The sequence below is a fragment of the Rutidosis leptorrhynchoides genome, chromosome 5 (assembly GCF_046630445.1).
Source record: "Rutidosis leptorrhynchoides isolate AG116_Rl617_1_P2 chromosome 5, CSIRO_AGI_Rlap_v1, whole genome shotgun sequence".
In the NCBI taxonomy this organism is placed as follows: Eukaryota; Viridiplantae; Streptophyta; class Magnoliopsida; order Asterales; family Asteraceae; genus Rutidosis; species Rutidosis leptorrhynchoides.
In genome coordinates this window covers 277,067,814-277,081,133 of record NC_092337.1, presented here as the reverse complement: position 1 = coordinate 277,081,133, position 13,320 = coordinate 277,067,814, and the positions used below count along the sequence as shown (strand labels likewise).

The 13,320-nt window shown below is 33.5% G+C and overlaps 1 protein-coding gene across 1 annotated transcript; it reads right to left on the bottom strand.

Annotated features, from left to right (window-relative positions):
• Positions 1 to 12,062: 12,062 nt before the first annotated feature.
• Positions 12,063 to 13,031, bottom strand: LOC139849388 (uncharacterized). The gene is made up of 3 exons (XM_071839044.1): positions 12,881 to 13,031; positions 12,575 to 12,781; positions 12,063 to 12,358 (listed from the first exon to the last, which is right to left on the bottom strand). Exons 1-3 carry the CDS (start codon positions 13,029 to 13,031, stop codon positions 12,063 to 12,065), a joined length of 654 nt encoding a protein of 217 aa, XP_071695145.1.
• Positions 13,032 to 13,320: the final 289 nt, after the last annotated feature.

Below are 13,320 nucleotides of genomic sequence, written 5' to 3'. Positions count from 1 at the left end.
ATATATATTAATTGATATTGATATTTACATGATTAAATGTTTCCAACATATTAAGCAATCAAACTTGTTAAGACTTGATTAATTGAAATATGTTTCATATAGACAATTGACCACCCAAGTTGATCGGTGATTCACGAACGTTAAAACTTGTAAAAACTATATGATGACATATATATGGATATATATATATAGTTAACATGATACTATGATAAGAAAACATATCATAAAGTATATTAACAATGAACTACATATGTAAAAACAAGACTACTAACTTAATGATTTTTAAACGAGACATATATGTAACGATTATCGTTGTAAAGACATTTAATGTATATATATCATATTAAGAGATATTCATACATGATAATATCATGATAATATAATAATTTAAAATCTCATTTGATATTATAAACATTGGGTTAACAACATTTAACAAGATCGTTAACCTAAAGGTTTCAAAACAACACTTACATGTAACGACTAACGAGGACTTAACGACTCAGTTAATATGTATATACATGTAGTGTTTTAATATGTATTTATACACTTTTGAAAGACTTCAATACACTTATCAAAATACTTCTACTTAACAAAAATGCTTACAATTACATCCTCGTTCAGTTTCATCAACAATTCTACTCGTATGCACCCGTATTCGTACTCGTACAATACACAGCTTTTAGATGTATGTACTATTGGTATATACACTCCAATGATCAGCTCTTAGCAGCCCATGTGAGTCACCTAACACATGTGGGAACCATCATTTGGCAACTAGCATGAAATATCTCTTAAAATTACAAAAATATGAGTAATCATTCATGACTTATTTACATGAAAACAAAATTACATATCCTTTATATCTAATCCATACACCAACGACCAAAAACACCTACAAACACTTTCATTCTTCAATTTTCTTCATCTAATTGATCTCTCTCAAGTTCTATCTTCAAGTTCTAAGTGTTCTTCATAAATTCCAAAAGTTCTAGTTTCATAAAATCAAGAATACTTTCAAGTTTGCTAGCTCACTTCCAATCTTGTAAGGTGATCATCCAACCTCAAGAAATCTTTGTTTCTTACAGTAGGTTATCATTCTAATACAAGGTAATAATCATATTCAAACTTTGGTTCAATTTCTATAACTATAACAATCTTATTTCAAGTGATGATCTTACTTGAACTTGTTTTCGTGTCATGATTCTGCTTCAAGAACTTCGAGCCATCCAAGGATCCATTGAAGCTAGATCCATTTTTCTATTTTCCAGTAGGTTTATCCAAGGAAATTAAGGTAGTAATTATGTTCATAACATCATTCGATTCATACATATAAAGCTATCTTATTCGAAGGTTTAAACTTGTAATCACTAGAACATAGTTTAGTTAATTCTAAACTTGTTCGCAAACAAAAGTTAATCCTTCTAACTTGACTTTTAAAATCAACTAAACACATGTTCTATATCTATATGATATGCTAACTTAATGATTTAAAACCTGGAAACACGAAAAACACCGTAAAACCGGATTTACGCCGTCGTAGTAACACCGCGGGCTGTTTTGGGTTAGTTAATTAAAAACTATGATAAACTTTGATTTAAAAGTTGTTATTCTGAGAAAATGATTTTTATTATGAACATGAAACTATATCCAAAAATTATGGTTAAACTCAAAGTGGAAGTATGTTTTCTAAAATGGTCATCTAGACGTCGTTCTTTCGACTGAAATGACTACCTTTACAAAAATGACTTGTAACTTATTTTTCCGACTATAAACCTATACTTTTTCTATTTAGATTCATAAAATAGAGTTCAATATGAAACCATAGCAATTTGATTCACTCAAAACGGATTTAAAATGAAGAAGTTATGGGTAAAACAAGATTGGATAATTTTTCTCATTTTAGCTACGTGAAAATTGGTAACAAATCTATTCCAACCATAACTTAATCAACTTGTATTGTATATTATGTAATCTTGAGATACCATAGACACGTATACAACGTTTCGACCTATCATGTCGACACATCTATATATATTTCGGAACAACCATAGACACTCTATATGTGAATGTTGGAGTTAGCTATACAGGGTTGAGGTTGATTCCAAAATATATATAGTTTGAGTTGTGATCAATACTGAGATACGTATACACTGGGTCGTGGATTGATTCAAGATAATATTTATCGATTTATTTCTGTACATCTAACTGTGGACAACTAGTTGTAGGTTACTAACGAGGACAGCTGACTTAATAAACTTAAAACATCAAAATATATTAAAAGTGTTGTAAATATATTTTGAACATACTTTGATATATATGTATATATTGTTATAGGTTCGTGAATCAACCAGTGGCCAAGTCTTACTTCCCGACGAAGTAAAAATCTGTGAAAGTGAGTTATAGTCCCACTTTTAAAATCTAATATTTTTGGGATGAGAATACATGCAGGTTTTATAAATGATTTACAAAATAGACACAAGTACGTGAAACTACATTCTATGGTTGAATTATCGAAATCGAATATGCCCCTTTTTTATTAAGTCTGGTAATCTAAGAATTAGGGAACAGACACCCTAATTGACGCGAATCCTAAAGATAGATCTATTGGGCCTAACAAACCCCATCCAAAGTACCGGATGCTTTAGTACTTCGAAATTTACATCATATCCGAAGGGTGTCCCGGAATGATGGGGATATTCTTATATATGCATCTTGTTATTGTCGGTTACCAGGTGTTCACCATATGAATGATTTTTATCTCTATGTATGGGATGTGTATTGAAATATGAAATCTTGTGGTCTATTGTTACGATTTGATATATATAGGTTAAACCTATAACTCACCAACATTTTTGTTGACGTTTAAAGCATGTTTATTCTCAGGTGAATATTAAGAGCTTCCGCTGTTGCATACTAAAATAAGGACAAGATTTGGAGTCCATGTTTGTATGATATTGTGTAAAAACTGCATTCAAGAAACTGATTTCGATGTAATATATTTGTATTGTAAACCATTATGTAATGGTCGTGTGTAAACAGGATATTTTAGATTATCATTATTTGATAATCTACGTAAAGCTTTTTAAACCTTTATTTATGAAATAAAGGTTATGGTTTGTTTTAAAAATGAATGCAGTCTTTGAAAAACGTCTCATATAGAGGTCAAAACCTCGCAACGAAATCAATTAATATGGAACGTTTTTAATCAATAAGAACGGGACATTTCAAAGTCTTACTTCCCGAAGAAGTAAAAATCTGTGAAAGTGAGTTATAGTCCCACTTTTAAAATCTAATATTTTGGGATGAGAATACATGCAATTTTATAAATGTTTTACGGAATAGACACAAGTAAATGAAACAACATTATATGGGTGAATGATCGAAGCCGAATATTCCCCTTTTTAGCTTGGTAGCCTAAGAAATAGTAAACCGATCTACTAATTGACGCGAATCCTAAAGATAGATCTATCGGGCCCAACAAGCCCCATTCTGGAATTTGGAATGCTTTAGTACTTCGAAATTATCATGTTCGATGGGTGTCCCGAAATGATGGGGGATATTCTATATGCATCTTGTTAATGTCGGTTACCAGGTGTTCACCATATGAATGATTTTTATCTCTATGTATGGGATGTATATTGAAATATGAAATCTTGTGGTCTATTATTACGATTTGATAAATATATAGGTTAAAACTATAACTCACCAACATTTTTGTTGACGTTTAAAGCATGTTTATTCTCAGGTGATTATTAAGAGCTTCCGCTGTTGCATGCTAAAATATGGACAAGATTTGGTGTCAGCATGTTTGTATAATATTGTTTAAAACTGCATTCGAGATTTACTTTGTTGTAATATATTAATATTGTAAACCAATATGTATTGGTAGTGTGTAAGTGTGATATTTTTAGATTATCATTTTTGGATAATCTAGGTGGTGTCCTTTTAATCTTGTCGATAAAATAAAAGTTATGGTTTGTTTTTAAAAACGAATGCAGTCTTTGAAAAACATCTCATATAGAGGTCAAAACCTTGCAACGAAATCAATTAATATGGAACGTTTATAATCAATATGAACGGGACATTTCAGTTTCAAACGTAGCAACCAGAAGTGTATTGGTGATGGCCATTGGTTTTATGTCGAGCATGTAAAAGTAGCATGTGGGTGCTTTGTGTTGGTCTCGATGATGAGTGAAGTCGAGCAGAAGCATAAAGATCCGGTCATCAAAAGTTTAGGGGTGATCGATGGTGATGTTTAATGGTACGTGGTGAGTTGATCTTGGGTGAAGGTGGTCGATGGTGGTGTTCTCAATATTAACAGAAAAATAGAAGTGGGTTTCGATTCTAGTTCGATGGGCATAAAGGAACATGCTGGATCGATGATGATTGAAACCGAACAGCAAGTGGGTTTTGATCGAATAGGGTGTTGGTTCTTCTTCGATCGGTAACAGCAAAAGTATAATCGAAATGGAAACAGAACGATGGTGTTTTTATGGTAGTGTTGATGACGAACAAGAAGGGAAGTAGTGATCGATGGTGGTTTCGTAGGTGGTGACCAATGGTGGTCTAGTGGTGGCAATATGGGTGATGAAAGGTTATCATTGGTTGTAGATAGGGGTGACGTTGGTAGTGTTGAAAGTGGTGGCATGTGGTCGTTTATTTCGATCAGAACACAGGATATCCAGCAACATGTTGTGATGATATGGGTTGCGATGATGGTGTCCAAAAGATGATCAAATACTTGTGTTTGAAATGGTATCAGGTATATGTATATATATTACTCCGGGTGATTAACTGAGAGGAAGAATAACACAATCATAGTAACTAATCACAATAATAAAAGAGACATGTTTTAGTGGGTGATTTAGATGTGTAACAGAAAGAGGAAGTGTTTGGTGTTGACAATCAAAAATAGAAAAAGGAGATGAGGTAGATAGATGGTGATGGAAGGCGACTGTTTTGTGTTTTGAGTGTTTGTCATTCGAATCAAAAACATTAAATAAGTGTAGCAACAAGTTGAAGATGAATGTTAATCATGCAAATGCATGTATGTATATATAAAGTCGGTGAATTGTGAAGAACAACAAATATAGTACACATTTTAATAATATGATATTACCTCGCTAATTCAATTCACAGGTTAAATAGCTGTTTTCCCTTGTCCACATATTTAAAAGAGGTAGATATTAGATGGATAGTGGGAAGCAAGAAAAATAATAGAGGAAAAGAAAGATAACAGAAAGTAGCATAGTTTTTGTCTTTGGGTTGATTATGTGATGTGGGATTGTGAAAGCAAGAAAATGATGGCTAGTGAATATGTAATCGTAAATCGTATATATATATATATATATATATATATATATATATATATATATATATATATATATATATATATATATATATATATATTGTCCCCTTAAAACTCTTTCTCAATTTCTTCATGGATTTTTTTGCCAATCACGCTTCTTTTATAACTAGCACCCTAAATTAACTACACAATCCATTATACCCAACCTTCTATAGCTGTCACTCAAGTAAATACATATTCCATATTTAAAAGAGTTTATTAAAAGGATTGTTAGAGAAAGATATAAAAGTAATATAATTATTAGCAAATCAACTATAGGTATGTGTAAAAGAATAAAATTACCTTAAGTGTTTGCTTGAAATAGAATCTGATGTCTAGCTTATTATATATAATTTATTATTAATTGAAACTAAATATTTGTACTAGTAATTTGATGATAAATATTACCAGTATGGATATAGATATGTTTTAATAATACTTACTATAATATCACTTTTCATTTTATTTTACAAAATTAATTTTTAACAACAACATCATATACTATTTTAAATTATATTTTCAATTATTATATATATATATATATATATATATATATATATATATATATACATACATACATACATACATACATACATACATACATACACACACACATATCTAATTACAATTAATTGTTCGTGAATCGTCGAGAACAGTCGAAGGTCAATTGAATATATGAATCAATTCAAAATTTTTGAGACTCAACCTAACAGACTTTGATTATCGTGTCAAAGATATTAAATCGTATCGAGAGTTTGATTTAAAATTAGTCGAAATTTTTCGGGTCGTGACAGCATATGAGGAAACTTAACGGAACTTTTAACGTTTGTTAGTAAATAGACTCCACATGAAACCAATACATACCACAGTGACCCCTCAAGTTAAAAAATTCTTTGAATGCATAACTGAGTGACCCTCAAGTTAAATAATAATAAGTTTCGATATTTTCTGTTTAGCATGACATCAACCACTAATAAACTGTTTTAAAACTCTATAAAGGTGTGTATCAATGATTATATAGTTCCGATGTCAATTTAACTTTGATAATGGACTGCTGCAGTTTATAATTCAAGAAAGATTGAGAAGATGGTTCATAATGGTTCAGGTCAAAATGGCTATTTTTTTTTTTTTTTTATTTTTTTTTTGGTAAATGATACTAGTATTTAACAAAATTATTTAAATTAGTTGGTTATTAACCATCTATCTATCTATATCTATATCTATTCTATATTATATATAATAATAAAGTCATCTTTATCTAATTATATAAAAAAAAAATTAAATGGAAAAGAAATAACCATTAGATTAACAAACAACTTTCAATATCAAATTGAACTTGCGGGCATAGCCCAACGGTTCTCCTCATGTACTTTGTGTTATGGGATAGGGAGAGGTCATGAGTTCGATCCTTAGGGATGACATGATTTTCTTAAAACCAATTGAACACCAACAATGGTGGTATATATTGACCCTATAGGGAGGTTTTACCGGATTCGTTGACGGGACCCCTACCTGGAACCACTGCCCGAATGGATGTGTTCCCGGGTACCGTCGATCGGGTTCGGGTTTCTGCCTGAACGTGTGTGTTACGTGCAAATGATGATGGTCGTTGAAAGAAATGATCTACTGATCCCAAAAAAATCGCCGTTCAAAAAAAAAATATCATCCATTAAATTAAATTATCACTCAACAATGCCTTTCGAAAAAAAAAAAAAATTATCACTCAACAATTGTCTCTCCTCTATTTCTATTGTTTGTTTACAATACTACCCTCAAATCTATTCCATTTGAAGAAAATACGTTTCTATTAGGGGATAAGTACGTTTCTATTCCATTTGTTCAATCTAACCAAAAACTATACGCTCTTCACATATCAAAAACAAATTAGGGTTCTTAGGCTGTGTTCCCAAGATCAATTTTGGGTGGAAAGAGAAAGTATTTGAAAAGAAGGGAAAAGAAAATTTAATTTTAAACGTGTTCCCTAGTTTTATTAGAAAAGGAAAAGAAGAGAGTGAGGGGAAATTACCTCAATATCAATCTGTCCAAATCGGAAGGATTTGGAAGTATTTAAAAGTTTCATGTCTCTTTTGGTGTGAACACCCTCATAACTTCTTTTCTTTTATTTTTCACTCGGTAACACCCACATCAAAATTACAATCACTCCATTTCTTTTCTTTCCATTCCTTTTTGTACGTTAATGATTTCGATATAAATATTTGTAAGTTGTCAATTTTGATTTCGTTATACTGTAGGTTTTGTACTTTATAACCCATTATCTGTGCTGTATATTGATTTCGATTTCGATTTCGATTTCATTGTCAAAGTTGAATGTTTTAGTTCGGATGAAAGAGGTTAAGTACACAAAAATCTGAAAATATGGAAAAAGCTATATTAGTTATGGCATTTGGTGTAAGTTCATGTGGAAATTTTCTTTCATCTGCACAAGTCTACTTCCAAGTGAGTATATATATTTTTACAAAATAGTCTGCAGTTTAAAGTTGGATCAATAGTTATATATAGTGGTTTTGTGATATTTTATTAATGTTAAGGTATGCTTATTGCATCAGTGATTCAAATAAAGGAAGTATACTATCAATGCATCTCACAAAAAGAAATACAGGTATGTCCCTTTTCTTTCTTTTCAACTTCATTTATGAAAATACTTATAATGTTTTAACAAGTAGTTATTGATTTTTAACACTAACTGAAGTAGAGATGTACAAAAGTAAAGCTTGAAAATGTGTAGGAGGTTGGGTAACATGTTGAACTTAGTATGTGTTTGTTTTACCGTGCTAAATATGACAGTACAAATGTGTAGTTTTACATAGTCCTGAGCAAAATATCTTTCAGCTGATCAGAGGTGCAAATAATACATAATTTATCTCATGGGTTGGATCTCTAATAGCTAATCAAGCACTACTATTTTGTAATATGTCTTTTTAGAATCTTGAATCTCCTATCAGGTTAGCATCTTGAATCTCCTTCAGAATCTTGAATCTCCTGCTGTGATTGGTGATGCGTGATATTATTAGCAAACTAATCAACATGTGTTATGTTTTTTTATTTTAATTGTAAATAATGTTGTTATTTGTTAGACTTGAAGGGTTTGCACGTTGAATGGGTCACTATGGAGCTTAAGCATCAAACACACCTAATGATGTTTGGATGTGAGTATTTTTTCTTGCTAATTATAAGTAAGTTAGTTTATAATATTATATGATTTAATTGGTCTACTTGGCTAGTTTTAGTCATGTCCTCATAATAACATTAAATTAGTTTATCAGCTTATATAATCAAAATAGTTGTGGCCTAATCTCAATAAAATGGTTTTGGATATTTTATTCAACGAAAATACACTTTGACCTTTGAGCAATTTGTGACATAAGGTTTAACTATTTTTCGTTCTGCTTTATCAGACCATTGAGTGACCTAAGAAGTACCTTCATTGAACTATGTGGGGGTCCAATAACCTTTATAAAGTTTGGTACTTCCACAGTTTTTTCAATTTCTTATATCTCATGGTTGAGCCGCTTCTGAGTATGAAAATCAAAATCCTAATCATGTTTGGTAGATAATAGATCGATCCTAGATCCGTCTTCCTTACGGAATTGAATCTAGGATCGAGTGCAATAAGGAGGATTGGGGTGTTGTTGTTTGTTTTGTGCCCTGATGATCGTCTTTCACTTTATCAATCAAGTGATAAACCACCCCGACCCGGTCTTGATTGTTAATTAGCATGATTCACCTTAACTCAATGTAAATGTTCCTTGGGCAAAGTCACAAGTGAAAATTACAAAGGTCCGGGCAAATGTCAGAGAATTAACAACCTATAAATGAGAGGCCAAGCTCTCTATTTATAGTTTTCAGAATATTCGCGGTATGCGGATTGTCTAATCATCCGCGCAATCTTAGCGAACACAAACCGCAGTCTTTTATTAACGCGCCATGATCCGCAGACTTAATTTTCAGCGGATATGTAAAGTCCTTTAAATATGCTTTGCGTAATTTCTGCTTTTAGTCTTTAGCAATTAAAATATACATATATAATGCTATGTATATGATCAAGTCCCCCAGTTTATTATGATACATTTTGCATAACAATGTATCATGATAAACTCTAAAATAAAATTCGCAGTTATTGATGTCCGCTAACCGCATTGAAATATTTCGTTATGCCTTTGTTACCGTTAGATTAAACAAAGTTACCGTTTCTATCCGTTGGCGAAAACTATTACCGTTAAATTAACAAGGTGGATACTTAATCATAATCGATTAACACTCCCAACTCTCATATATATATATATATATATATATATATATATATATATATATATATATATATATATATATATATATATATATATATATATCAGTGATCAACAATCACAAAATTCTTACTCGCTATTCAAAACTCTTGCAATTAATCAAAATTTTAGTCAATCTTCGCAACTTTTACATCGCTCACAACTTCTTTACCATGAATAATGAATTTACCATTTATAATGAAGATCGATGAAGTTGATAGCAAAGTAAACCTAAAGACTCTGATTACGAAGCTATTAACGAGCCCAGAGTCAAAATCGACAACATCGCCTGGCAAGGAGAAGCAGGCGATTCCAGTTGTCAACTTAACTTCAAAATCACCTCTGACCAAACCATGCTCCGCTAAACGACCATGCCAAACGCCCCCGTCATCTCAAAGCAAAAAGCTTAAACAACGCGAGACTACCCTTTTTGAGAATCTAGTTACGTCCGACGTCGAGGGTGAGCAACAGAAGGGTGAGCGAAGAACATTACCCCCTTATCATAACAATTGCACTTTTTATGTGTCTTCGCTAATTCACAAATTTGTTTTTATCGCAGGTGAGTCAACTGGTGACCCAATCTTTCCAAGCGCTGGTACCGTTGATCAAATTACTGAGCTATTCCGCACTCCCCCGACTCTTATGGGGTGAGAGTTGATGGATTGTCAGGTTATACCTGCACTTCCTCTTCTGCGGCGTTAGATTAACGCCATCAGATGAAACTGGCAATTCCTGACGAGCTTCGTCATGAATTCGCGAAGCTTCCTGCATCAGAAGCACACAATTGCTTCGTGCAAAACTTCTACATGGCGTTTAACTCCGCCTATGATATGATGTGCCACAAAGAGCAGTTTTATAATGTTCTTGAAGCGGAGAAGGCCAAGTATTTTACCGAAAAGGCCAAAGTTGCATACAACGAAAAACGCTGTTCTGATCTTGCTGCTGAAGTTACCGCAGCAAAAGCTGCTACTGAAGACCTAGAGCAGCAACTTTTTGCTTCAGTTGTTAAAGAAAACAGCCTTCAAGCTACCGTTAAAAATTTAACAGAAGATGTTGCGAAGCTATCTTCAGAACAGGAGAACGCTCTAGCTGCTAAATCCTCTGCGGAGCTGGAATTTAAAAAGCTCCGCCAATATCTGCCCGAATTATCAAGAAAAATACTCAACTCGTATCCTGTTTCCGCAAAATTTTCAACATATGCTGCTGCGCTGCAATTGCGCGAGGGTGGAATTTATGGACCAAATTGCCATTCACTGCCCTGTGCCTGAGCCACTACCGTCTGAGATAGGGGATCGCTTATGTTCTGTAACAGACGCTCAATCGGCATTTGCTGTTGCAAGGGAGAACATAACGGAAATTCCCATTCCTAAAATAATAACGATAAGCGAGCAGGATGATGGCACTGCAGATGACATCATCAAGCTTGACTTATCTACGGAATGAAATTTTATTGTGTAAAATTAGCGCGCAGCTATCTCTGCGTTATTATTAATAAAATTTTCGCTGTTTTTATATTTTTGCAAGTACTTTTATTTATATAGCGTTTTATCAGTAATATTTATAACATAGACTTTCCCTTTACAATTTCCAACTATTATTATCGTGCACATAATAAGTATGTACTTTTGCGAAACAATCCATATTTGCATATATTTATACGTTATGACTCTTCTAAGTCTGCCGAAACGATCCTTAGGCAATTAATTAGCATCGCGAAGCATCTAAGCATGGAAAGATCAAACACTTAGTAAATTAACATCCTTTCGCGATAATTAGCTTCTGCGTAAGTGGGCAATGTCATCACTAGCTTCTGCGTAAGTGGGCAATGTCATCACTACGCGACTTAGCCTTCGTGAAACATACCAGTATATTAAAACTAAACATTTTAAAATGTTCCATAAACTGCAGATATGCCACGAAGTATTATTAATTTTATCAATACAAGCTTTTCGCGTATTCCTACAAGTCTTTATTTCACATATTCTTACAAGTGTGATCAAGACTTGCAAAAATTAAAATAAAAACACAGAGGAAAAATAGCGACAACATTTTTAATATCTCATTTTGCCCTTTGAATGCATATGTGCGCTGGCCAATATTTTATTTTTACAAATTTATGCATAATATCACTTCAACAAAGCAGCATGCCACGCATTAGGGAGATTTTGCCCTTCTATGTCTGCGAGCTTATATTATCCTGCCTCATTAATGGCAACAACTTGATAAGGACCCTCCCAGTTAGGTCCCAATTTACCAAGTTTTTTTTCTGCTTGACTTGCACCATTATTTCGTAGTACCCATTCGCCTACATCAAAGGACAATGCGCACTCTTTTGTTGTAATATTTGGCAATTTGCTGTTTATTATTTGCCTCCCTGATAGCAGCCATTAATCTTCGCTCTTCTATTAAATTCAAATTTTCGCATAAGGCTTCGTCATTTGCTTCTTCATCAAAGTTGCAACTCTATGCGTTGGCACAAGAATTTCAGCGGGTATTACTGCTTCAGAGCCATATACTAAACTAAAGGGTGTTTCCCCTGTGCTCTTCTTGAAAGTAGTGTGATGCGCCCATAATACATTGTGTAGCTCATCCACCCAACCAGTTCGCTTTTCATACAACCACTTTTTAATAGCGCTCACAATGTCGCGGTTTGTCACTTCACACAAGCCATTAGCCTGTGGGTGTGCCACTGACGTAAACTTTTGAACTATATTTAAATCAGTGCACCATGTTTTAAAAGGATCTTTCGCTATTTGAGCACCGTTATCGCTAACTAATTCGCGTGGAATGCCAAATCTGCAGACAATATATTCCCAAACGAAATTACGCACTTGCACTCCAGTGATAGTGCGAACCGCCTTAGCCTCAACCTATTTTGTAAAATAATCAATTGTCACAATTAGGAATTTGGCATTGCCAGAACCTACGGGAAATGGTCCTACAATATCAATAGCCCACTTGTGAAATGGCCATGGCGAATTAACAGGGATCATATCATGCCTTGGCATCCTATTATGTGGCGCATGCCTTTGGCAACTCTTACAACGCTTAACAATCTTTGCAACATCACGATATAAGGATGGCCAAAAGTAACCCATCCGCATAATTTTAGCCGCAATGGTTTTATAGCCTGAATGTAATGCTCAAGAAGCATTGTGCATTTCATCCACTATCATCTCGGCTTCAATTGGGCCAACACACCGCATCATTGGGCCGCAATATGACTTACGATATAAAATATCATTTTGAATGATGTACATTGGTGCTCGCTCGCGAACTAAACGAGCTTCACGTTTATCATTTAGCAAAACATTATAGCGGATATATTGCAAAATTGGTTCCATCCAGTTTGGTTGTTCTTCTTCAACAGACGCAACCATTAGATCATTATCTATGGATTTGCTTGGCAATTCCTCAACCCAAACTTACTTAACGCATCCGCTTCCTTATTTTGACTCCTTGGTACTTGTGCAAGTTCAAAATGCCCAAACCGCACAGCTGATTCTTACAACAAATTCAAATATTTTTGCATTGAGGGGTCAAGTGCGTCAAAAGAGCCGCTAAACTGATTTGCCACTAGATGCGAGTCTGTAAAAGAGCGCAACTTGGAAACATTCATTTTATGCGCGATATTTAAACCCGCAAGCAACACTTCATATTCAGCTTCAT